The sequence below is a fragment of the Trichechus manatus genome, unplaced genomic scaffold (genome assembly GCF_000243295.1).
Source record: "Trichechus manatus latirostris isolate Lorelei unplaced genomic scaffold, TriManLat1.0 scaffold00105, whole genome shotgun sequence".
In the NCBI taxonomy this organism is placed as follows: Eukaryota; Metazoa; Chordata; class Mammalia; order Sirenia; family Trichechidae; genus Trichechus; species Trichechus manatus.
Genome location: NW_004444041.1, coordinates 5,283,073 through 5,310,872, shown reverse-complemented (window position 1 = coordinate 5,310,872; position 27,800 = coordinate 5,283,073). Strand labels below are relative to the sequence as shown.

The following is a 27,800-nucleotide window of genomic DNA, read 5'->3' as shown; positions in this document are numbered from 1 at the left end:
CCCCCTCCACCCTTACCCGCAAAAGGTATTTCCTAATAAGTAGAGGGTGGTGTAGAGTAGAACTTCTTGTTTAGGGGAAGAAAAATATTACAATATTTTATCTTCTCAATCCTAAGATTGAAACCTTCTGCAAAAAGAAAAAAAAAAAAAAGCAAATAAAGGACTTCCCTATAATGTATCTTTAACACAGTTTTTTAGAATTTAGATTATGTGAGTGTTAACGTTTTTCTTACTGGGTGGCTTTTTGGTTGATCACAGTACAGAAAAGCTGGACATAATGCTTAAGTAATTACTCTAAGTTGTTTTCTGGAGTGCTTTAGGATCTTATGAACAGAAACTAATGTGAGTAAAAATTTCTTCTAATTATAAACATGCCATTGACTGATTTCTGTATATTAAGATTTGTTATAATTTAGCATTATAATTTAGTCTGTATTGAATTGACATTACATCATGTTTCTTTATAGTTTAACTATATGTTAGAATATCAACACCTCTTTAGAACTCATTTCATAAATAAAATATATTTTTAGTTATATTTAATAAACTAGCAGGAAACTTCTAAATGTGAGTTCATTTAAATTCAGCAATTATGTAGCCATATCTACCACTAGTCACCATATTAGGTATGGGTGAATAAAACTCTTTTGGAGATAGTTCTAGGCTTTACAAGAAAAGTGAGGTTTATACTGTTTTTAACCCATAATGTTCAGAAAGTAGTTGAGCATAATACGTGAAACCAAGTGTGAGTATCTCTTGGTTCTTCTCTCCTGGCTTCCTCTGTATTTGAGGTGGGGTGCCAAACAAAATCTTAGAGAAACAAATATTCTTGCAGTGTAATAAAGAATATCATTGATATCTTTTCACCTGTCTATATACCATACGCATTTTTACCAGATTCTTAAAATATGTAGATGTTGAATTTTAAGCATATACATGGTTGAATCAAACTGTAAATAAGTTCTGTTTACTTAATTTGTTACTGCTAATAGATCACCAGCTTATATAATTCAAACTTGGTTTGTTTTCCTGAGCATTAACGTGTGGCTTATTAAAGGGCTTATAGTAAAGAGGGCTTATGTATTGTGTAGGAAGCAAATTGAATTGGATCTCGACTTACTAACTGACGATATTAGAAGAGGTTATATGGGAGGTCTTTTCTGATGTAATTTTGCAATTGATTTTGAATTCCATATGACCTGAAAAGAGTACTTTAGTAGTAGAGCAAAACAGTAGACATCATAGCTTCACTATTTTTTTGAAATCATCAAGGGTCAATTAAAAAAAAAATTCTCTAAGCTCACAATGGAGCCCTTGTGGTGCTATCGTTAAGCACTCGGCTGCTAACTGACAAGTCAACAGCTCAAACCCACCATTCACTCCATGGGAGAAAGATGTGTCAATCTGCTTCTGTAAAGATTTTACAGACTTGGAAACCTTATGGGGCAGTTGTACTCTGTCCTATAGGGTTGCTGTGAGTTGGAATAGACTTGACAGCTGTTGAGTTTGGTTTTGTTTTTTTAAGCACACAATTATAACTTAATATCTTAACACAAAGAAGAAATCCACTTCTTTAATCATTTTTTTTTGTCAGAATTAGTATACATGCCAGGCAGCATATTAAGTTGTCAGTGATACTTCTAAATTTTATACCAGTTTTGATTACTTACTGTTTTTATAATGGATAACTGGATATAGCTGTGGAATTACAAATAGATACTCCAAGATAAAAAAAGGAAGAAGAAGAAATAATCAGAAAACAGTATCTATGTTTATATGCTTGAAAGAGGTAGGAGTTCAATTTCCATGATGCCATCCTTATGTTGTCTTACTTAGTTCAGATGAAATAGAAGCATGCTGCAACATTTTAAGTGTAAATTCTGGGATATCCAGAAAAAGTATTCAATTATAATCATTTCTGATCCTATTTCAGAGTGTTCTGTTGAGCACTTCATATTTTAGATTTTTGTTTTAATTACTTGGAAGTTTGCATTGTAGGACATTTTTATTCTGAGATCTAGGATGGTGATTTTATTAAGCATTTAGGAAATTCAGTAGGAGATGCTTCATGTTACTTTTTAATGAGTAAAATTGAAGATGATAATATTCAGCATTCAAAATCAGATCATTTGTTCCCTCCTGTTCTAGAACAGCTCTCATTATATCAAATGGATAAAGAGAGAAATGGCTTTGGTGTGAAAAAATTGGGACACCTCATCTGTTCACACTATGTGAAGCAGAGTATTTTAGCTTTATGTCTTAAGTATCCTGACATGGCTAAAATTATCTGGATTGTTATCTCCACAGCAGTTACTTTAACACAAGACACATTACTAAAAGTTTGTTTGACAAGATAAAACTGACTAAATGCAGATCTGTTTTGCCTAGACTGTCAGACTGTCATCTGGGCAGTTTAAAAAAAAAAGTATAATTTAATGCAGATATTATAAAATTGATTTTTTTTTTTTTACTGCTGTTAAGGGAGCCTTATGCTCAATTACTGGATACATCTTGAAAATACCTTATAGAAGAATCATAATTAAAAACAACAACAACAAATTGAAGTGATTATTTCTAGTCATCATCTACAATTTTGTTAGACATGGTACATTCACTCAGTAACATCTTTGAACTAGTTTATTGAAATTTCTGTTTTTTAAATAGCTTTTCTCATTGGGGGACTGCTATCATATTGAAAATGTTCTACACATTAGTATTGTTGAACTCACAAAGGTGTTTCTGTAGATGATTATCTTCATAGTGTTTATAAAACTTGGCATACTCATTAGTTAGCTGTGTTTGCTAAATTGATGTGTGGAGAAAATCCAACAGAGGAAATCTGATTTGCTCATTTTTAGCTAGAAGACCACATTTCAATATTACTGATAGAGTTATATACTAACTATTGGATAATTTTATAATAATTCTATGCCATCTGTTTAGAATTGAAAATGCTCTGTAAACTTGTAAGGCTTGTAGTTGACACTTCTTATAACAAAGTCATGGTTTTTTGAGCAGCAGGTCACATTTTATTACTGCTTCTCTGGTTTGAGCTGTTAGCAGTTAAGCCAGAAACTTCTGCTGCTTTTCCAGATACAATTTGTGTTTTAGGATATTTTGCCTTCATTGTCAGCAGGTAGATTTATTGATGCTGTGCTGTTTATGAAGCCATGCAAGTTAAGCAGACAGAACCTTTCCATTTTGAACTTTAATATAGATTACCCAGGTACAAATATAATTAGTTTAATATAGAATAAAAATTATAGGATTATACACGGAAATAGAGAACTAATTTTTATAGTATGAAGTAATGACATGTGCTTATTGATGGTTGTCTAATCAGTTTAACTGTGCTGGTTAACCCATATTTAGAATTCTAGTATTTTTAAACATATTTTATTGTGACTCTTTAAAAGAGTGCTGTTAGAAGAAGCCTTGAGCTTACTTTGTTTGTTATACGCTATTCATGTACTAATAAATACATGTTTTACTTGCGGAAGAAATAAAATTATCATTTTCTTTTCCCAGAAGGACTCAGTCATTTCTACTTTAGTTATAGCATTCACAATTTAGAGTTCTGTGATAGCTTCTGATTCAGTCAGATAGCCACATATGTGATAGAAGAACATGGAAATAATATAGTTGAATGTCTTTTCAAAAATTAAACATGGTTAAGGATTGCTTAAACAATAATTTGTGAAAAGATTGATCCAGTATAAAAAATTTGGGTTTTGTTTCTTCAATAACGTATTTCAGTTTTGGTTTTTGACTATGTTTATGTCTTATGGTTAAGTTGATTGTTTTAGCTCTGATGATTTTCATGCTTCTTTGTTTTACAGGCACTGGGATGTTTACTGTATAAACTTTGTTTCTTCACTCTTCCTTTTGGTGAGAGTCAGGTTGCTATCTGTGATGGCACCTTCACCATCCCAGACAATTCTCGTTACTCTCATAACATGCATTGCTTAATAAGTAAGTACTTGGTAAAATTTATGAAAAAATTGTAAAATACTGTATTTAGGGCCTGCTGTTTATACCTTTTCACTTAAAAACCTAGTCTTTTTATTTCATGTATTATAATTTTGTGAAACTATAGTAAAGATAAAATGTGAAAAAGGATATAAGACTGTTGTAAGAATGAAAGCAGCCTAATTACGGATTATTAGACTGATGTCTTAAACTCCTAGATAAGCTTTTTAGTAGCATACAAACAGAGTTTACATAATTAAGGAAACTGGAATTTCTGGAAAAACTTACAGCATAACATTTAATTAGCCAGTCTTTGTACTTTGGAAATCCAAATGTCTTGATCTTTTGTTTTTTTAAACCAAAGTATTACTAGTCTTAGATTATAGCTTATCTTGCCACCCCATTTAATATCCATAGTTTATTTATTATGAAATAGTTAAAAGAAATAACTAAGGTAATATCAGAAGGGATAGTCTTGTTGTCCCTTGATTCCAAAGAGTATCTGTTTTTCTTCTACCTTTAAAATTTTTTCCTTCTTTTTTGATAGATACTATAATTTAACTGTTTATATTAAATACGTGGTATAATTTCTGAAAAAGATGATTTGGGGGCAGGGGAAGACTAGCCTATTAGATATTAAAATATATTAGGAAGCTGCAGTATTTAAACGGCACCTTTCAGCACTGTTTTAATTCAAATTTTCTAGCAGTTCTACTCAGTTTTGTCCGTTTTAAATATCTCCTGCCATAGTCTCAAGATACATAGATCAGTAAAATAGAAAGAAGAGTCCGTATAAATATTTGATGTTTTGTATATGATAAAGACGGCAGTTCAACTCAGTGGGAAAAAAGATTTTCTTAGCTATTTGGGTACAAAATATAAAGTGGCTCTCTGCCTCATTCCGTGTGTTAAAATTTCAGAAGATCAAAGATTTAAATGTTAAAAATAAAACATAAATGTACTTGGAAAAAAACAGTGTGAATTTATTTATAGGATTGGAAAGGGGAGTTTATAAGCTGGGCAGTAAATCCCAGAAACAATGAAGAGCAATACCCTTAACCATTAAATTTAGATCATTAAAAGTATAAAATCCACGAACCCCAGCACAAAGTCAAATAATAAACTAGAAAAAAATGTTTGTTACACATTTAACAAATGGCTAGCGTTTGTAATTTATGAGACTCATGTAAATCAAAAAGAAAAGGACAAACACTCCAAAATATAAAAATGGGCAAAATGACCAAAAGAAAAATGGGCATAATAGGAAATCTAGCCTTGCTTTGCACACTTATCATTTAAAGCATGGCCTTTTTATTTCTATAATGTGGATTTGCTCATACATGTTGGAAGTTAGAGAATTATATCAGTTTAACACAGAAATTATGTTGCTTTCCTAGTCTAGAGGAACCAGAATAATGGGGTAGGGGAGGTGATGTTACAATTTTCAGGCTAATGGAAATATCCCTGAGCTTGACCACTGCACTGCTGACATGAACACTTTTCACCTTTATTCGAGAATATTAAATATAGGTGCTCTTACCTGGGGTTTTCTCTCTAGAGAGATCTGCCTCTCAGTTTTGTGTGGCTAAGCATGTCCCCATCGTGGCAGCCTGATAAGCTCCGAGCTCCACTTCCATTGTCATTGATTGAGCACCTCCCAGCATTGTTTATATGTTTTTATATCCTTGTAGCAGCCTCTAGCCAAACTGAACAACCTGCCTGGGCAGTCCAAGTTACCTTCCCAGGTATCAGTTGATGTTTTTGTCAGTGCTCTGGTAACAAAGTTGTAAAATCGTGTGCCTCAACCCTGTTTTCACATAAGCCTTGTTATTTGTAGAGTGCCATTTTACAGAATGTGAATTTGTTTTTAGTAGCAAAAAAACTACGTTTAAAATATAACAAACACTAGACCCTTAACCCATTCACCCTTTGTCATCCAAAAATTAGGGTATTGAGAGCATGAAAAAACTGATTAATTTGAATGCCCAAAGGATAGGTTGAGGAATATATTGTGCATGTTGAATGTTCTAATTGAAGTTTAACCTTTTATTAGAGCCCTTTTTGTAAATCATTGGAACTGTTATGCTATTTTGTTGACTACATATAAGTTTTAATCACAGTTGAACTGAGGATTTTATTAGGGTTTTTGCAATATCTTAGAGACTCTGAATATTCTCATTGGACAATACTGTCCATGGGAAGGTATGAGAGAACCGAAGAAAAACAAACCCATTGCCATCAAGTCAATTCTGACTCATAGTGGCCCTGTAGGACAGATTAGAACTGCCCCATTGCGTTTCCAAGGAGCGGCTGGATTCAAAATGCCACCCTTTTTGTTAACAGCCAAATGCTTAACCACTGCGCCACCAGGGCTCCAGGTATGAGAGACTAGGCAGCATATACTTATTTCACTCAGTATAGTGTTCTCCAGTTTCATCCACCTTATAAGATGTTTCTTCCACCTTATAAGATGTTTTGAGAACTCATCATTCTTTATGATTGCATAGTATTCCATGGTATGTATGTACCACATTTTGTTTATCCACTCATCCATCGATGGGCACTTAGGTTGTTTCCATCTTTTTGCTATTGTGAACAGTGCTGCAGTGAACATAGGTGTCCATGTGTCTATCAGATAATCTTTTTAAGTTGAGAAAACAAGGATGTATTCCAACTTCTCTGCCTTCTTTATTTTTATTTTTTTAACTTTTAATCACTTGATGTTATTTTTGGATGGACTGGATAAATATATTCCCTTATCCCTGTCTTCCTCCAGGAACACATTTCTGTAGATGATATGGTTTTATTGTCATAAACCAGAAGTTAGTAAAGCATTAGGCTTGCAGTCTAATTGTAGAAAGAGAAAATGGCTTTGGACCAACTACTTAAAAACTGAAGTTGTCATTCTTGGTAGATATACCCCACTGTTTTAGCTGGTTTAGAGCTGATACCACTACACTCCAGATTATAGCGGTTAGTTATCCAGGTATATATTTTGTAACCCATTGTCTTGGAGAATTTAGGAAATTATATTACTTAAAATTAAATGCTTAACGATGCCTCATTGAGCTTTTTTTTTTTCCTCAATGGCTTATAATAATTAGAAAATATTTAGAGATAAAAATGTAACCAAGTTCTTTTTGTGGTGGCTTCTTCATACTTTGAGTTTAAAACCAAATGAGAGATGGGACACAGGAACTCAACAGATTATCAACTTGAGTATTGAGAAAGCTGATTGCAGAATAAAGTTTAGTTCTGAAGCCAAATGGGTCTGCTAATCTGTGCTCAGCCCTTAAATTTACCCACACTGTGTCTTGGAAGTGCTGGAAAACTCTAAGCTTCCTCCACAGAGGCAGGCCACTTGCAGTACATGCTTTAGCAGAGAACATGTATGTCCTGAGAGTAACATTTCTGAAAGAAAGAGCATCAGAGATTGATGCATACAGGTGCTGCTTTTTTCCTAGCTTTTTCTTGGGGAAGAATGAATAATAGGAGAGAGAGACCATGGTACTGCACTGGCACAGTGATCTTCAAACTGTTTTGACTATGATCCACAGTAAAAAGTACATGTTTAGTTACAACCGAGTACACACACATACATGCATACACGCACAGTACGTGTATAACTGAAAAAAATTTCATGAAATATTGCTTATACTTATTACAGTGATGTACTCTAATATTTTCTATTCTGCTTCATTAAAATAAATGCTAGTCATGACCCTTTAAATTGATTTTATGTCACATAAGTGGGATCAGTGCAGTTAGACAAATTAAACTGACTCTAGCAAGATGTATTCCCACGTTGATGAGTCAGGGAGTTGGAATTCCCTTTGTTTGCTCATATACTACCCCCAGCCTGGCTGCCTAATCCTTAGAGGATGTGGTGCTTTGCTTAACTTGAAAAGATAGAATTACCTGTCCATGTATTGGCTAGAGAACATAAAATCTAAAATTTATTTCCCCTCATTGTTTCTCAACTACTGTGAAAGAAAACTGTACAGAATTGCCTGAATTCAGGATCATTCTGTTTCTCTCGAGATACTAAATTTTCCTGGATGAAGCCAGGCCACCAGACAAGTTTATATGTATACCATAGTGTTCTCTACCCTTGTAAGATTTCTTTTACTGAACTGCAGTTAGGTTTATGACACTGGTTCACACTGAAGGAGTGTGTGTAAGATATGGGCCTATGTCACACATTGCAATTCCTTAAGGATATTATTCATTTTGTGTGAGCTGTCTTTAGAAGTACCTGAGGGAGAGTTTGCTCCCTGCTTTCAGTATCAAGAATAGTGCTTTTCCTGAGCACTTTGTTTTTGTGTTAAGGACACTCTGGTTCACGTAATGGATCATGTTGCCCTATTTGTGTTGACAGCTAGAAAGTGGAGAGCTAAATGTTTGGTCTGCATTTATAGGACCAAATCATATGCAATTTCCATACTGTCCTCATTATTCTTTTAATTTTTTCTTCTTTTTTTAACCATTATTTTTCCATTAATCCTAATTTTCTCACATTTAAAAAACTTTACAGTTTATTATGCCACTGCAAATCCTTTATGTCAGTAAATAATTATAATTAGCTACTGTTGAAATTAGCTTTTAAAAGCCAAATAAACTTATTAGAATAGAAAAATAGGAGTGTAAGTGTGAATTTGATGTGACTTGATTTGCTTAGTAAATTATATGAAAAACATTTATTGTTAAAAGTATATTTAAATTTACCCCCATTTCATGTTGCTTGTTACTTTTAAACATTAGATGAAATGACTGTTGGTATTAAGATAAAATACGATTTATTTTGGGGGTAAAAATAAATGTTGTAGATTCCTCAAATCTTTTCTGGAATGAGGTTGAATATAAACTAATAAATACTAGAATTACAATGTTTTTAATTATTTGAATCTAACAATGGTGATACAGTTATAAAAATCAATTATATGTGATATACATTAGTATTTTAAAATACATAAAATCAAATTACATGCTGAGTTTTTGTATTTTTTAAAACTGAGCTCAGAATCTCCAAAATAAATTCCTTGTTTTGCTTAGTGTCGTTTGCCACACAATTGTGTTTTTAACCGAAATAAGAGTATTATGATGTTGGAGATAGGTTGCATATTCTTTGTTCAAAATATTAGTTTAATTTGAAGGAAAGATTTAATTCATTTGGATTTATAATTTTATGTTAATCATTTTATACTTTGATCTATCTATGCTTTATTAACAGACTTCATAATATTTAACTAATGCTATAAATTTTACATTTCAAATAAGTTTAAAAAATGATTTGAACATTATGAGAACTTAATGAAGCAGTACTTTGTGTATCTGTTTTCATTTTACTACTTGTTTTTGTTTTTAGCCTGAATTATGATTGTTTCCATAAAGAAACACCTTCTTTTGAATTGTTTATCTGTTACTTGAATTTTAGATAGTAAAATGTATTGGAGAGTTAGAACATGGAAATGACTTAACAAAATATGAATTTTTCAGTTAATAGACTTGAGACTGTATGTCATTGTATATATATGTATTTTTTGGTAATACCTTTATTCAATGAAATAAACAGCAGCTGTACACATGGACCTTGCCAGATGGAATACACAGGAAGCAAATAGACTGCATCTGTGAAAAGAAATTATGGAGAAACTAAATATCATCAGTCAGAGCAAGGCGAGGCACCGACTGTGGAATAGACCATCAATTACTCATATGCAAGTTCAAGTTTAAGCTGAAGAAAATTAAAATAAGTCCACAAGAACCAAAGTACAACTTTGAGTGTGTCGCACCTGAATTTAGAGGCCATCTCAAGAGTACGTTCAACTCATTGAACACTGATGACTGAAGACCAGATGAGCTGTGGTATGACATCAAGGCCATCATACGTGAAGAAAGCAAAAGGTCATTAAAAATAAAGAAAAGACCAAAACAGATGTCAGAGCAGACTCTTAAAGTTGCTCTTACATGTAGACTTAGCTAAAGAGAAAGGAAGAAATGATAGCATAAAAGAGCTGTAAAGAAGATTTCAAAGGATGGCTTGAGAAGACAAAGTGAAGTATTATAATAAAATGTGCAAAGACCTGCAGTTAGAACACCAAAAGGGAAGAACAGGCTCAGCATTTCTCAAGCTGAAAGAACTAAAGAGAAATTCAAGCCTCGAGTTGCAATGTTGAAGGATTCTATGGGCAAAATATTGAACGATGCAAGAAATGTCAAAAGAAGATACAAGGAATATACAGAGTCACTGTACCAAAAAGAATTGGTTGATGTTCAGCCATTTCAAGAGGTAGCATATGGTCAAGAACCGATGGTATTGAAGGAAGAAGTCCAAGCTGCACTGAAGGGGATGGTGAAAAACAAGGCTTCAGGAATCGAAGTACGGATTGAGATGTTTCACCAAATGGATGCAACAGTGGCAATGCTCACTCATCTATGCCAAGAAATTTGGAAGACAGCTACCTGGCCAACTGACTAGAAGAGATCCATATTTGTGCCCATTCAAAAGAAAGGTGATCCAGCAGAATGCGGAAATTATCCAAGAACATCATTAATATCCCATGAAGGTAAAATTTTGCTGAAGACAATTACAGAGCGATTACAGCAGTACATTGACAAGGAACGGCCAGAAATTCAAGCTGGATTCAGAAGAGGACGTGAAATGAGGGATATCATTGCTGATGTCAAATGAATCTTGGCTGAAAGCAGAGAATACCAGAAAGATGTTTGCCTGTGTTGTATTAACTCTGCAAAGGTATTCAGCTGTGTGGATCATAACAAATTATACACAACATTGTGAAGAATGGGAATTCCAGAACACTTCATTGTGCTTACATGGAACCTCTACATAGACCAAGAGGCAGTCACTAGAACACAGCAAGGGGATACTGCGTGGTTTAAAATCAGGAAAGGTGTGCATCGGGTTGTATCCTTTCACTCTACTTATTCACTCTGTATGCTGAGCAAATAATCTGAGAAACTGGACTATATGAAGAAGAATGTGGCATCAGGATTGGCAGAAGACTCCTTAACACCCTGCAATATGCAGATGATACAACCTTGCTTGCTGAAAGTGAAGAGGACTTGAAACACTTACTGATGAAGATTGAAAACTATAGCCTTCAGTATGGATTACACCTCAACATAAAGAAAACAAAAATCCTCACAACTGGACCAATAAGCAACATCAGGATAATAGGATAAAATATTGACGTTTTTAAGGATTTCATTTTACTTGGATCCATAATCAACGCCCATGAAAGCAGCAGTCAAGAGATCAAATGATGTATTTCACTGGGCAGATCTGCTGCAAAAGACCTCTTTGAAATGTTAAAAAGCAAAAATGTCACTTTGAGGACTAAGATGTACCTGACCCAAGCCATGGCATTTTCATTCACCTCATATGCGTGAGAAAGCTGGACAACGAATAAGGAAGACTGGAAACGATTTGATGCTTTTGAATTATGGTGTTGGTGAAGAATATTGAATATACCATGGACTGCCCAAAGAATGAACAAATCTGTGTTGGAAGAAGTACAGCCAAAATGCTCCTTAGTAGGGAGAATGGTGAGACTTCATCTTACATACTTTGGACATGTTATCAGGAGGGACCAGTCCCTGGAGAAGGAGATCATGTTTGGTAAAATAGAAGGTCAGTGAAATGGAAGAAGACCCTCAATTGCATTCATGGACACAGTGGCTGCAACAGTGGGCTCAAACAGTAATGATTGTGAGGATGGTGCAGGACCAGGCAGTGTTTCATTCTACTGTACATAGGGTCTGTGAGTCAGAACTGACTTAATGGCACCTAACAACAACAGTATATGTCAGCTGTCTTGTAAAAATTGTGAATTAATAGACATCACCCAAGAAATAGACAGTGATAGTGGTCATTTTGGTTAGATGAAGGGTTGGGTATTTCATGCAAGATGATAAGGTGTGTCATAGAAATCTATTCATGATCTGTTCATAGTAGAACCTTAAAGTTCTGCTCAGTCTTCTGAACATTGTATATATATGGCATGTTAAAACACGGTACTATAGTGAATATTGTTACTATTGGTATGGGAAGAAAGCATATTTCTGGAAAACTGTAGTGTTGATCCTGTACTCCTTTGTTAAATAGAGTATAATGCACATGGTTTAGCCTTTTTTTCCCACAATGATTTATGATCATTTTAAAAAATTAAAGATATTTTAGATAATAGTGAGAATAAAGACTCCCGCTGTGGCCTGGAACTTCTTGAATAATTCCCCAGTATTCACTAAACTCACTTTATTTTGTCTCTCTTTCTTAAGAGAATAATTATATTTGTCATATCTCTGGTGCAGGGCTGTTCTAAGACAGATCTGCTTTTCACATGGCATAATGGTTTAACTTTATATATGAGTAGTAATTTCTGAATTTTCTTTAAAAATATTCGTAAAGTTCACTAGAATCATTAGTGATGTTGGAATAGGAAAAAATTGCATTTTTTGCCTACAGTGTGACCCTAAATAACTTTTATATTCAGTAAAACTTTTAATATTTTGATCTATTCTTGCAGGGTTCATGCTTGAACCAGATCCAGAGCGTAGACCTGATATATTTCAAGTGTCCTATTTTGCATTTAAATTTGCCAAAAAGGATTGTCCAGTCTCCAACATCAATGTAAGTAGTTTTCTAAGTAGAATATGAATTTAAAATTTATTCCATCGTGTGTGGATACATATATTTCCAGAATTACTAGCTTCATGACAAGCAGTCTAATAGTGTGCTTAGTATTTTCGGTGTAAAGCCTCAGTTCCCAAACTGTGCATTGAGGTGGCCTGCAAGCTGCAGTAGACTCAGGGGCACTGCGAGGTTATTTTGTGTTTTTAGGGAAACATAGTGACATCTGTCTGACACTGCTTGAACAGTTACTATTAAGTTGTTTGACCTAAACATTTGTAAACAGGGCTGCTAGGTTTTTTTTCTTCCTTCTCACTGTGCTGTGAAAAATTACGGAGGCACAAAGCACTCTGTAAACTGAGAAAGTTTAGGAACCTTTGGTGAAGAGCATGGGCATTTTAACTGGAGAGACCTGGGTTCAATTCTGATTTTATCAGTGACTGATGATTTTGTATCTTTTGGGAGGTTAATCTCAGTTTCTTTTTTTATAAAACATGGACAGTGATTGAGGATTAGAATAATCAAAAGCCCAGTGCCTAGTCCATGGAAAACATGTTTGCAATAGCTAACATCATTCAGAGGCTTTGACTTCTACTTAGTTTCTGCACAGTATACTTAACTACCTCAGATAAACTGTGTATGGTACTTCTCTCTCAGTTCCAATATGGGTTGCTAGAATCATTAATGATTTTAAGCCATTCTCAGCATTGTGAAGATCGTTGTGGCCTGATTTGCTCTTACAGGCTTGCTTTTATGTATGATCTATCCACAACATAGAAAAGGATGAAGGTGGTACCTTTCCTCTTTGTTTACTATTTTAATGTAATAGTTTCGTAGTTGAAGCTTCACGTTATGCAGTTCTAGCATTCTAGTAATGAAAGTATCTTTATTCATCATCTGTCTGTGGGTTTTTAGCTTTTCATTCAATAAACATTTATTGAGTACTTACTATGAGGCAAAAACACTAGGGCATAACAGATGAATAAGTCCTTCTGCCCTTGTTTTCTTGACCCTTACAAGCAATGTCATGAAAATTATCTGCAGTATTTAGAAACATCAGTTTACTCATATGCTTGCTGTTTGCTGCTTTTTGCGAAGTGTGAAATAATCATTGATTTTATAAGTGTAATGTAATCTTTTTACCCAAGATTCGCCCAGTTGTAAAATGGTTACAATGATGTTCTTGTCTTCTGCTTATTTTCCAAGGATTTCTGTGGAGAATGAGTATGGAAGTAACATTTGTATGACATGCAGTGATATTCGCAGATTAGATCTGGCATATGTATTTGAACAATTTATAAGTATCTAAGGTGAAAATAGTAGTATCTTAAAGATAGTACTTTTATTTATTTATTTTTCTTACATTTTTTTAAAATTGTACTTCAGGTGAAGGCTTACAGAACAAATAGTTTCTCATGAAACGGTAGTACACATATTGTGTTATGACATTGGTTAACAGCCCCACAACATGTCAACCCTCTAACTTCTCAACCTTTATTTTGGTGAAAATACACTTAGCCAAAGATGCACCATTTCAAAAATTTCTACATGCACAGTTCAGTGACATTGACTGGGCTCTTCCAATTGTGCTGTTATTCTCCAGATAGTACTTTTAAAGTTCAAGAACATATCCATAACTTTTTAAAAGGTTTCTGGAATTAAAATGACAACTAAAATGAAAAGTTTTGTTTTTTTCTTCCAAGAATTCATCGATTCCTACAGCTCTTCCTGAACCGATGACTGCTAGTGAAGCAGCTGCTAGGAAAAGCCAAATAAAAGCCAGGTAGGCAAAGCTATCCTGAAATTTGAATAGACATTTAAAAAAAAGTTATAGTTCTCATCTTTAATCTTACCAGATATCAGTGATTGATTGTTATCTTCACCCACAAAAATCTTGTGTTGCTTATTGCATGCTGTGTAGGGTTTAGATAACAAGTACAAAATAAAGTTTTTATATTGGATACAGGATTTGACATCAGTCCCGCTTGAACTGCTCGCTCTCAGCAATAAAGAAGTGATTGTGTAACTGGTGATATTACAATGAGTCTTTTTATTGGGAGAAGGTTGCCATTATTTTCATCACATGGCAACTCTAATTTATGAAATTTTATGTTTTGAGTTTATAGCTAGTTTTTTTTAATTTATGGAAAGAAAAAAGTTCTTATACACAACTATTTTAGAGTATTTAGAATATATACTATACAGAATTTTTAACGGATGGTTATAACTATAATATTTTTTAAGACAAATATTATAATGTTTTATATCTTATTTTCCATAGTTAATGTACTGCATTGGTATGTTTACCTTGTATTATGTAGGCTAAGACCTAAATCTGTTGATGTTTGATTTCTTTTTTCCTTATGCTTTTTTTGAGCTTAAAAGTTAATAATCATGGCTGTATTCTTAGATTGTAAGGCAGGTATAATATTCCATTTGGGGAGATTTCTTGGTCATGGCTTTTTTTGTATTGTATCTTATACAAAATATTTTATTTGACATAAAATGCACACAGTGTATTTATTCATATATCTGTTGTTATATGCAAAATTCCCCAGTGTTCTTTATTCCCGAAGAGTTCACATTTTAATGAGTAACTGATAGACTCACTTGAGGCCGCTCTGCAGTACGTTAAATCTGTGTCTTGCAGATATTTAAAAAATAAGGTTCATTTCTACTTTTGAGGCAATAATATAAAGTTATTCTTTTCATTAATAGTATCAGTGAAGACCTTGAAAAGATCTAAATGTATATAAACATAAAGCGTAATTTAAAAAAACTTAGCCTTTTTTCATGTAAAAGACTTTCTTTGGAAAAAAATCTTTAGTTAGTTTTCAGAAAGCTTTCATGAATATTATCCACTGTTTTTGCCTCCAGTTGGTGAAACTCTGTTTTGCTTCTTAAACCGTACCCCGTTTCCACCTCAAAAAGAAGAAAAAAAAAAAAAAAGAAAAAATCTGCACCTGCTTTTGGGACTGTTAAACATGTGACCCTTATCTGTCGTATGTCTTAAAGATGGAAACATTCCATCTTTCACTGCCTTGGCAGTTGGAAACATATCGGAGGATTTTAGCCAAGAAAGAGACACAGTCTGTTATGTGTTTTAGGAAGAGTGTTCAGATGATAGTATGGAGGAAAGGGGAAGCAGAGAAAACAGCTCTGTGACTGCCATAACAGTCCAAATGAGGCTGAGCCGCAGTGTTGATACCAGTAATCACTGCATCTTTCATTTGAATCATTTTGTATCTTCACTTAGTGTGATTTGTCCAGGCATTTTCTTCCCATTCCTTCACACAGAATCCTTAGTGTTTTTTTTTTTTTTCACTGTCTAATGAAATCATATATATATATTTAAATATCCAGTTCCTATCTGAAGGCTTCTTTAGTCAAATTAGCTTAAAAGTAGATTTACTCCCCGTGGAACTCTTGGCAGTGCTTGCTTGGCTATGATTATTTTTGCTGGCTCATTTTGTTTTATTTTCACAGACATGGGCCGTGTCTTCCTATGCATACTATAAATTCTTTAAAAACAGGGATTGTTTTTGTATTCTCTATAGCAGTATTTGTCAAACTAGTCTTGTGCAGTGTTCTGTTAGGTATCCATAAATTTGTAACACATATTGGTATGTTGGTAAAATAAATTAGGAGACACCGGATAAAACACAGTGTGCAGAACTTTGAGTATGCTTTTTAGAACTTTTGATATGCTCATGTGTATTGTGAATCTCTAAGAAGTGTATGTAGCATGAAAAAGGCAGGGCCATTTCTGGCCTATGGACCCACCCAGTAAAGAATGGATAGATAAGTAGAAAGACTGAATACAGTATTCCCTCCAGTCATTTGAGTTTAGGGAATACAGTATTGGGTTTAGTGCCACATCCATAATTTGAATTCAAGAAATAATTATCATTAAAGTGATATATAGTTAATATGTGTACATGATATGTCTTCATGGTCTTGACTTTCAGTTTTATTTTCATTTGACTTATACCCTCATCCTATCTAAAACACAAATATTGTTTTTAAAAAACATACACTCAGTGCATTTCTAAGATTTTCTAAAATCTTTTGATTCAATTTCAATTCCTTTCTTCTTGGAAAGATAGTTGTTAGCAGTGCTCCATCTTGTGGTACATATAGGTATTAGGAAAGAACTGTAGATTTGTGCAGTTGTAGACGAAACTTTCTCCAAATGCAGCAGATGTGTGCTTGGTAAGTCACATGTATGAAAAATTTCAAAATATTAAATAATTTGAAAATGTGCTAAGGGAACATGGTAGTTAAAGAGATGTGGCAAATTCTGTTGGAAAGTGAGCGTATGAATGTATTAAAAAGCTTTTTGAGTTTTCATGTTGAATTTATAAAAGGCAAAGTTGATATGTACATTCAGAATTTTTTTTTTTAAGAGAAAAGCAAATTTCTGTATCTTCTCGAATTAGCATCTCTTGCTTTCAAAACTGTTTATTTACCATTTGACCATCTACTTCTAGGGGCAAAAGTCCTAGAGGCATAAACTTTATATAATTTCCATTTTACATTTAGTGTTCTAGGTAAAGCAAAATTAGAAATTTAAGAAGTTGAATGTGAGCAGGTGGCTCCACCTGTTAAAAATTTTGGTTTCTTGTATTTTATATGCCCTGAGGCAAAATCTTTTCTTTCTTAGGCTTAGGGTACAAACTAGGGGAGAGAGACTGTTTCTTGTTGTTTCTTGTTTTTAGTTCTCTGATGGGTTTAGAGATTTGGCTCTAGATTTTGACCAAAACCTTATGAGAAGACTTCTGTTTATTTCCTTTCAATCTCATTTTCTTTCCCTAAGAGCAGTCTCTGGGACTATACTCATTCTCTGCCACCCTCAGTGGCAGGCTGTGGATAGTGGCATACTGTTTTAGGGAAAACAGTTAGGTTTACTTTGTTTACTTTCCTGTCTTCATAAAAGAATTAATACTGAGATTGAGAACGAAGAGGAAGCAAGGAGGATTTATGTGATCATCAATAGTAATTAAAATGTATCTGATGAAATAGATGCTTTATGGAATAGTAAATTAGAAATAATCCCAGTATTTGGAGTGAAAGATATTCCTCTGTTGTAGGATAACAGATACCATTGGACCAACAGAAACCTCAATTGCACCAAGACAAAGACCAAAGGCCAACTCTACTACTACCACTCCCAGTGTACTGACCATTCAAAGCTCAGCAACACCTGTTAAAGTTCCTGCTCCGGGTGAATTTGGTAACCACAGACCAAAAGGTAATATAGTCCTGCCAGTCCGCTCCTCTTTATTGGTAACTTAAATAAAATCTTTTATGGTTAAATTTCCTAAGGGTATAAAAAACTGACAAACTTAATTTAATATTTTGAAGCAGATAACATAGTGCTTTAAGAAACTTCTACTGATGTCTGTTACCCTCAACAATTTTCCTAAAGTTGTAGGCAAAGGGAAGTTACTGGTAATAAGAAGTATGCTACAAAAAGCTCACAATTTACTTTGATCCTGTAAATACATACTCTTGTTCGCAGAGTCACCAGCTAGTGGGTTTTGAGGTTGGTAATAAAGTTCAAGGGTATATAAAATTCTATGTTGCATTGGAAAGGAGGAAGTTGAAATTCTAGCCTTACAGAGTTACATGTCTTTGCAGTGAGGCTAGAGCCTTGACAAAGTGAACCATGTGACTATTACAACATAGATGTCACCTAATTTTGAGAAACTTGTTTTTCTCATCTAAAATATCTCCTGCATATTATGGTATAGTGTGGTACTTTAAAAAAAAAAAAAATTCACCTAAGGAACTACCTCTAATATTTAGAAGGTAAACTTGTTCTCTCAAGGGTCTGCGGGTATAACCTGAAGGCTCACCTCAAAGAAACCCTGTTTTGCACCTTATTTCATAATATATCTGTTTTGTTTTAATATTAAAATGTTTTTAATAAAAATGTTTTAGGATACTCTGATGGTTAAGAGCCCACACTTTGAATCTCATAGACCTGGGTTTCAGTCCTATTGCTCTCATTTTTTAGTAATATATTTTATAAAATATTAGTACCTATTTTAAAGGATTGTTGTAAGGATTAAATGAATACTTAATGTAGCATCTTGTACATAACACACCCTTAAGATATATCAGCTATTTTGTATGAGGCGTTCGTGGTTCAGTGGTAGAATTCTCACCTTCCATGTGGGAGAGCTGAGTTTGATTCCTGGCCAGTGTACCTCAAGCACAGCCACTACCCATCTGTCAGTGGAAGATTGTGTGTTGCTATGATGGTTTCAGCAGAGCTTCCAGACTAGATGGACTACGAAGAAAAGCCTGGCAATGTACTTCTGAAAATCTGCCAGTGAAAACCCTATAGATCGCAAGGGTGTGATCTGCAGCTGATTATGGGGATGGCACAGGACCGAGCAATGTTTTGTTCCTTTGTGTATGAGTTGGACGACTTCTTGGCAGATAACAACATTATTATTAAATAATGTATGTGCTTGGGGAAGATGGTGTTTATTTTTATATTATCTGCCATGTTGCTACATAGCCCTGGGGTAATCAAGTACGTACCCCAACTAGAGGAGTAGTCCATGGAAAAAGGAAAATATGGATTCGAAGTCATTTGTGTTTAATTCCTAGTTTTGCCACTTCTTTTTTGCAAGTTTAATTTTTTTTTCTTTATTGTGCTTTAGGTGAAAGTTTACAGCTCAAGTTAATTTCTCAGACAAAAATTTATACACATACTGTTTTGTGACATTAGTTGCAGTCCCTACAATGTGACAACACACTCCCCATTTCTACCCTGGGTTCCCTGTGTCCGTTCGACCAGTTCCTGTCCCTTCCTGCCTTGTCATCTTGCGTTTGGACAGTAGCTGCCCATTTGGTCTTGTATATCTGATTGAACTAAGAAGCGTATTCCTCACGTGTATTATTTTTTGTTTTACAGTCCTGTCTAATCTTTGTCTGAAGAGTGGGCTTCGGGATTGGTTTCAGTTCTGGGCTGGCAGTGCATTTGGGGGTTCTGCCAGTCTCTGTCAGACCATTAAGGCTGGTCTTTTTACTTGAATTTGAGTTCTGTTCTACATTTTTCATCTGCTCTGTCTGGGACTCTGTTGTGTTCCCTGCCAGGGTGGTTATTGGTGGTAGCTGGGCACCATCTAGTTCTTCTGGTCTCAGGCTGGTGGAGTCTCTGGTTCTTGTGGTCCCTTAGTCCTTCGGGCTAGTATTTACCTTGTGTCTTTAGTTTTCTTCATTCTCCTTTGCTCCAAATGGGATGGGACCAATTGATGTATCTTAGATGGCTGCTTGCAAGCTTTTAAGACCCCAGACGCCACTCGCCAAAGTGGGATGTAGAACATTTTTTTAATAAACTTTATTATGCCAATTGACCTAGCTGTCCACCGAAACTGTGGTCCTCAGGCCCCCAGCCCCAGCCACTCTGTCCCTGAAAATGTTTGGATGTGTTCAGGGAAACTTCTTAGCTTTTGCTTTGGTCCGATTGTGCTGACTTCCCCTGTATTGTGTGTTGTCCTTCCCTTAGTTTTACCACTTCTTGGTCTCAGTGCTGTCTTCTGTAAAATGGGAATAACGACTACTTTTCCTGTTATGAGGAGTAAATAAAAAGATGTGTGGTATCTAGGATAATTCTGTCTCATAATAAGTATTTAGTATTAGTTTCTCTTTTTTTCTACCTTTTTGGATTGGAGATTGTATCAGTTTATCTGTCATGTGTCAATGTCCTCCTGCCAGAGAGCACTAGGAACATACCTGCAGTTTGAATAAGTTGAGTTTATTACTCTTTCACTGTGAGGAACTGTGGGGCATCTCGGTAAGATGATGTTTGAAAAGACTTGTTAAAGATTTGGACTTACATCAGATGCTTGAGAAAGTTTTAGAAAGTGGAGCTTTGCTCTGGATTGGATGCTGTTAGGAAATGGGAGTATGCTATGATTGTTGTTGTTAGGTGCCATCAGGTCAGTTCCGACTCATAGTGACGCTGTGTACAACAGAGCAAAACACTGCCCGGTCCTGCGCCATCCTCACAATCGTTTTTATGCTTGAGCTCATTGTTGCAGCCACAGTGTCAATCCATCTTGTTAAGAGTGTCTTCCTCTTTTTCATTGACCCTGTACTTTATCAAGCATGATGTCCTTCTCTAGGGACTGATCCCTTCTGATAACATGTCCAAAGTATGTGAGAAAAAGTCTCACTATCCTCACTTCTAAGGAGCATTCTGACTGTACTTCTTTCAAGACAGATTTGTTCATTCTTCTGGCAGTCCGTGGTATATTCAGTATTCTTCACCAGCACCATAATTCAAAGGCGTCAGTTCTTCTTTGGTCTTCCTTATTCATCATCCAGCTTTCACACGCATATGAGGTGATTGAAAACACCATGGCTCGGGTCTGGTGCACCTTAGTCTTCAAGGTGACATCTTTGCTTTTTAACACTTTAGGGTCTTTTGTAGTAGATTTGTCCATTGCAGTGCATCATTTGATTTCTTGACTGCTGCTTCCATAGGCATTGATTGTGGATCCAAGTAGAGTGAAATCCTTGACAACCTCAGTCTTTCCTCCATTTATCATGATGTTGTTGTGCTATGGTTGGATATCTTAATAAATCTTATCTAGAAGGAGAGGAGGCTAAAGCTGTAATTGGTGAAGAAGCAGCAGTCACTCCTGTTAGCCAAGACAGGAGGATGTGGTTAGGCAATGTTCATGATGTTGTCGGTGCTCAGACATGATTATGGAGTGGACTTGTTTTTCTTGATCCATCGCAGTCACAGAGTGGCTTGTCTGATGTTGATGTTTCCTGAAATTGTATATGTTCAAATAGGAGAACACCAGGATCTAGCTGTGGGTTCCAGGCCAGCTTCCAGTGTCAGGGGCAGCTTTTCTCTTTCTCATATGCTTCCAGCTCAAGATGGAAAAATAATACCCCCCCATATGTGCATCTTTTAACGTATCTTTTCTCATTAAAAATTATACCAAAAGTAACATATTAATTTATTCTTTTAGAATATTCAGACAATATAGAAGTATTCAGAGAAAATTGTAAAAGTGTCCTTTTTTCCCAGAGTTAACTGGCAGCAGTTTAGTGTGCGTCCTTCCAGCCCTTTTTTATTTTCTTATCTACGATAGTGCATACAGTTCTACCATGTAATTTTTGTTCCATATTATGGATATAGTATAGCTTACGTAACCACTTCTCTTTTGGTGGCCAGTTAGGTTATTTCCAGTATTTACTATTATTAACATCCTTATAACAGACTCTTGATTCACATGTTGGAGCATTTCTCTGAGGAAGATATTAAGAAGTGTACTGATTTGAAATTCACCAGATAAGCTGCCAAATTGCCATCCAGAACGACTTCACAAATTCCCACAAAAATCAAGTGTGACTGTCCTTTCATTCCTATCCTTGCTAACACTAGATATTATTGGTTTTTAAAAATGTTTTCCTATTGTTAGTTGAATAATATTTTTATTTTTAGGTTAATACTACTGTTTCTTGTGTTTACTGGCCATTTATTTTTCTTCCATGAATTATCTATTTCAGTTTTCCTATTAGATCGTTTGTCTTTTATTTATTTTTTATTGCTCTGAAGGTTTATTTTTATGAATATTAGCTCTTTTCTAAATATATTGTAAATTTTCTCTCCCCGTTTGTCATTTAGATTATAAGCGTATTTATGGGTATCTAGTGGGATACAGTAGTTAAAAGATTGTAAGAGGTAGTGTGTCATTTTTCTTTTATAGCTTCTGGATTTTATACTGTATTGCAAAGGAAAGTTTTTTTTTTTTAAGTTCTAATACTTCAATGTTTTTGTTTGTTTGCTTGCCTGCTGCATTTAGATTTGCAGTTTGCCTGAAGTGATGAGTGTATCTCTGAGGAGCTTAACTTTTTACTGCTTTCCCAAGTGGAAAGAAGTATGCTTAAACGGCTCGTTCATGTGATTGTGTTTGTATAGAATTTTGATTTTTTTTTCTTTGTGGTATTTTCAAGAAAAATTAAAATAAACATGTGTTTCTTATAATTAGGAGAGAAAATGAACGTTAGACAACTATTTTCATAGAGGTGTTGGAGTTAAGTCTTGGGGGGGTGTTGACTATATTAACACTGATGGAAAAAAGCCCTTCTCTGCTTCCTTGCACTCTCCTCCTCTTTTTCACCCTTAGGATCATACATTTGCAGTTGAACTTAGGGTAAGTCATTGGATGAGAATATAGAAGTTATAGTGTATTACATTCCTATTTTGATATTGTATGTAGCTTAGTTTTATTTTAGTTAATTTCAGAAGTTCCTTCATTGGATTTTCCTAGGGTAAAATTTAAGCAGCTTATGAATATCTATCCAGGAGACCATGTTAGTAGATTTACTGTAGTAAGCGTTTATTGAGCATCATTTATGTAAAAAATTCTTTGGGGCTCTAACAGATGAATACATCATTCATTGCTCTATCCCTTAGGGTCCCTAACTGGAAAATAGCCATATAAACAATCACATATGTGCAAGGCAGAATGTAGTGTAATAAATCTGGTAGAAGTGTTAGGTGAAGGAAAAAGAAGGAGAGATTTGAGTTAAAATTAAAAGGATAAGAAAAATTTCAGTAGGTTGAAAATGGCATTCTAGGCTAAGAGAATCAGATCAGCAGAGATGGACTCATGAAAGTGCATGATATAGTAAGAAATGTGAACAAATTCACATGGCCGGTATGTTCATGGAGAGATGAAGTGTGAAGTGTTTCTAAAATTTTGAGCTGTTCAGAGTTGTAGTTGACAAATTAAGTATTCTAAAAAACAACCAAAAAAAAAAAAAAACTCCTGCATGTGTCAGAATAAAATTGTGCTCCATAGGGTTTTCAGTTACTGATTTTTCAGAAGTAGATCACCAGGCCTTTCTTCCAAGATGCCTCTGGGTAGACTTGAACCTCCAACATTTTGGTTAGCAGCTAAGTGCATTAACTGTCTGCACCACTCAGGGACTCCTAAGTATTATTTAAAAAAAAAAAAAAAGCAAGCAAACCAAACCTGTTGCCATCGAGTCAATTCCAACTCATAGCGACCCTCTAGGGTAGAGTAGAACTGCCCCATAGGGTTCCAAGGAGCGACTGATAGGTTCGAACTGCCAGCCTTTTGGTTAGCAGCTGAGCTCTTAATCACTGCACCACGAGGGCTTCTCAAAAAATACCCGTTGCCGATGAGTCGATTCTGACCCATAGCAACCCTATAGGACAGAGTAGAACTGCCTCATAGGGTTTCCAGGGAGCAGCTGGTGGATTCAAACTGCTGATCTTTTAGTTAGCAGCCAGGCTCGTAACCACAGCATCACCAGAGCTCCCCTAAGTATTATGAGTACTTATAATTAAGTTACTTCTTCCATTTGGGTATATCTCTTTCAAGTACATGCATATGGAAGTTTCTGTATTATAGAATAGAGATATAAATGTTTTGGTTAAATGATCATTCAAATGAGTGTTTCAAAATCTGGCTGTCGTATTGAAATCATGAGTATATTAATATAAGTTTTTGGAAACCTATTTTAGGAGCACTGAGACCTGGAAATGGCCCAGAAATTTTATTGGGTCAGGGGCCCCCTCAGCAGCCTCCACAGCAGCATAGAGTACTTCAGCAACTACAACAGGGAGATTGGAGATTGCAGCAACTTCATTTACAGCCTCCTCATTCCCACCAGCAGCAACAGCAGCATCAACTACTTCAGGATGCCTATATGCAGCAGGTAGTTCTTTTGTTACTTTATATATGGAAAGTAGTGTTGTGTGATTAATGCAACAATTGAATATCAGTGAATTCTTTTTTGTATCATGGATACCTTGAACTCTAGATTCAGGTAAACATTTTGCCCAATTTCCTAAGTGATTTTTTAAAGAATATGTATCTAATTCACATTTGTGATGTGCTTAAGAATGCTCTTTTGAAGTGGATTGCATCATGGCTTTTTGATGCAAAGAATGTTCATCTGGTCATTCAGCTTTCATGAATGAGCACCGCAGTTTGTGATGAATTATCTGTTTGAGGTTGCATTTTGAGTTCAGTTATATAGACTAATAATGTTAGATGGAAGGGTGTTACTGGGCTTTTCAGAAAAGAAGTAGCATTGTTGTGAGTTTTTGTTTTTATTTTCGGTTTTCAGTTGGTGGAGGAGAACTAGAACTGTGAGGACATAGAGAAGAATGAGCTTAAGTTCTGTTCTGTCCTTTGCCTCATTAGAACTTGTGAATTTTTAGTTTCACTAAACTATTTATATTTTAAATGTAACCATTGTTACCTATCCTTTTATCATTTCCTGTAATATTTTCAAGCCAATTATATGCATGATACTTCTCACAGGTATCCCCCTCCTCTGATCTTGACTCATAGATCCAGAGTGGAGGGTAGTAAGTAGGTGGTGCCATGGTAAGTCTGCAAGACGTCAATGAAGGGAAGATATGGGAGAGTGGGGATGTATTGTACTGGACACAAGTCACTTCAGGGATCTTTAGTAACTAGGAAAGGGCAGTGAATTAGCTGAGGTTTCTCCCAAACATCCTTAAACTGTGCCAGAAACAACTGTAGTTGAATCTCTTTCCATGTTTCATTGATAAATGCTTATTGGAAATGGTTTCAAAATTATGTTATGATCACTTACTGACTATAGTTATTTTACATTGGTGTTTGGACTACAGATTTCCCAAGTCATTGTTATGGGAAGATCAATAAAAAAAAAAAAAAAGACTAACACAAAAAAGATATGAGAGATATTGATGGATTTGTTTATTTTTGCCATTGTATCAGCTTGCAGCGCAGCAGCAGCAGATACTTCATCAACAACAGTTTTTAATGCAGTCGATGTATCAGCAGCAACCTTCTGCATCACAGTACCCTGCAATGGTAAGTGATAATAATTTTGCGAGATTTGTCTGTAAATATATATTGCAGTGTTTGAATTAACAGTATGTATGGTACTATTCATGATTTAATAATTCTAAATCCTTTATAGTTAATGCAAGTTCGTTAATTGATACATTTTATGAAAGTCAGTCATATATCTTCAAGCATCTTTAAATTTGAACTACACAACCTGAATTTGGCACATTATAACTGACTGACTCATAATAGATATTATCTGCTACTCATGATCTTTTGTCATATGCATCTTTCATTCAGCAAACATCTGTTGAGTGGAAAAAAAAAGAAACCCAAAGGAAAATTGCAGTTGCTTCAGAGAATAGTTTGAACATATTTTTTTTTTTTTTACAGTTACCACTATCTAGTGATTTTAAACCACTCTATTGTCTTTTTCTTAAAGTATTTAAATGAGGATTTTTTAATTCCGCCAAATTAGCCTAGCTTCACAACTTCTTAAATAGAGTCATTTCATCTTGCTGAACTTTTCTGGTAGCAGAGCTGCTCCTTCAGATAGAAATTGTTTTCAGGTGCCGACAGTGCTGTAGTGACTTTGAGCATTGTCTCATATAATGGCATTTCTTGTTTCAGATGCACCAGTATCAGCAGGCTTTCCTGCAGCAGCAGATGCTGGGTCAACATCAGCAGTCACAACAACAAGCATCCCCAGAGTATCTTACCTCCCCTCAAGAGTTCTCACCAGCCTTGGTATCCTACACTTCATCACTTCCAGCTCAGGTTGGAACTATTATGGAGTCCTCTTATAGTGCCAATAGGCAAGTATTTTTCCTATGAATGCGGAGGAAATTATTGTGGAAGTGAATCACGGAGTGGACTCACTGAGTGGCTCCTGTATTGGTTTAAAGAGTCCATCTTTCCGTAGAACCCACTCTTTTTACCTCTTAATTGTTCCTTCTGGTCCCTGTGCATCTCCATCCTTTTCTTCGGTTCCCATCAGTTAATTCTGCTAACTGCTCTTTGCAGATACGGCTTAGCAACATCCAGCAGTATTTAGGGCTAAGGAAGTTATTGGCTTGTATGTTAAGGCATTCTTTGTAATTTAAATAGAAGCAAAACTTAACAAGCTACTTCACTAGTTTAAAAAAAAATTCTCTTAAGCAAGTTAATTTAACTTTTCCTACTAATATATAATTACTTTCAATTAATTTGACATTATTCATAAAGGTTGTGTAATCTTATATAGTCCATTTCAAACAGGTATGGAATATTTTAATGTATCATTTGGACAGCAAATTTAATGTTACCATAGAATAGTTGGGAAATCATATATTCTGGTTATTCAGATGCATTGGCTAGTAGAGTTATTTTTCCTGGATAATTCATATTGAAACCATTACTATAAATTAAAGAACTGGGATACAGATTTTCACAAACTTAGATTTGATATGGTGAGTGATTCAGGATCTTCTAATTAGAAATCTTCTAATTAAAAATAGGTTGATCATTATAAATACTTATTAATGTTTACAGATACGTAAGAGGAAATAGCCATTGGCATTTTGGTTACTAGAACACTAAAGAATTTCAGGATTTGAAGCATTAACTGGATAAAGGAGTTTAGAGGCTTTAGCTAGGAGCTGGGCTTGAGAAACAACAACTTCAGTAGCGTACTTCTGGTATCTCAAATTCTTTCTCAAAACACTAGAATTCATGAAGGTTAATAGAATAAATGATTTCTTGGTCAAAGAAGTTTGGAACATGTTGAACTAAAATAAACATGTTTCATTAATGGAACACCTCTTAGATCCTATAATATGCTGATGTATACTCTACATTTTTTTTTTTTAATTGTGCTTTCGATGAAGGTTTACAGAGCAAATTAGTTTCTCATTATAAACAATTAATACACCTAATGTTTTGTGATACTTGTTGCCAACTCTGTGATGTGTCATCACTCTCCTCTTCTCAACCTAGGGTTCCCCATTTCCATTTGTCCAGCTTTCCTGTCCCTCTTGCCTTCTCATCCTTGCCCCTGGGCTGGTGTTCCCATTTAATATCATGTACATGGTTGAGCTATGTGTATTATTGTTTGTTTTATGGGTCTGTCTAACCTTTGGCACTCTGCATCTTAAGAGAGGGTCAGAATATGCAGTTTGCTATAGAACATCTTCCAACCGTGTGTGTGTGTGTGTGTGTGTGTATGTGTGTGTGTATGTGTATGTGTATGTATATGTGTGTCTATGAGAGGGTGGCAGGAAGGGAGGGAGAGGGGGTGTAAAAACTGAGGTGCATGAATTAAGACAAGTGTGTCTTAAGTGGAGAGTGGGGCATAT

The 27,800-nt window shown here is 35.0% G+C and overlaps 1 protein-coding gene across 2 annotated transcripts in view; it reads left to right on the top strand.

Annotated features, from left to right (window-relative positions):
* Positions 1–27,800, top strand: part of BMP2K (BMP2 inducible kinase) — a 156,824-nt gene that overhangs the window by 75,825 nt on the left and 53,199 nt on the right. For both annotated transcript variants that reach the window (XM_023737609.1, XM_023737608.1), the window contains exons 7-13: positions 3,840–3,972; positions 12,516–12,619; positions 14,323–14,402; positions 17,710–17,870; positions 24,147–24,340; positions 25,396–25,491; positions 26,098–26,282. In XM_023737609.1, coding sequence (XP_023593377.1) covers positions 3,840–3,972; positions 12,516–12,619; positions 14,323–14,402; positions 17,710–17,870; positions 24,147–24,340; positions 25,396–25,491; positions 26,098–26,282 — 953 coding nt within the window. The remainder of the gene's footprint in view (positions 1–3,839; positions 3,973–12,515; positions 12,620–14,322; positions 14,403–17,709; positions 17,871–24,146; positions 24,341–25,395; positions 25,492–26,097; positions 26,283–27,800) is intronic.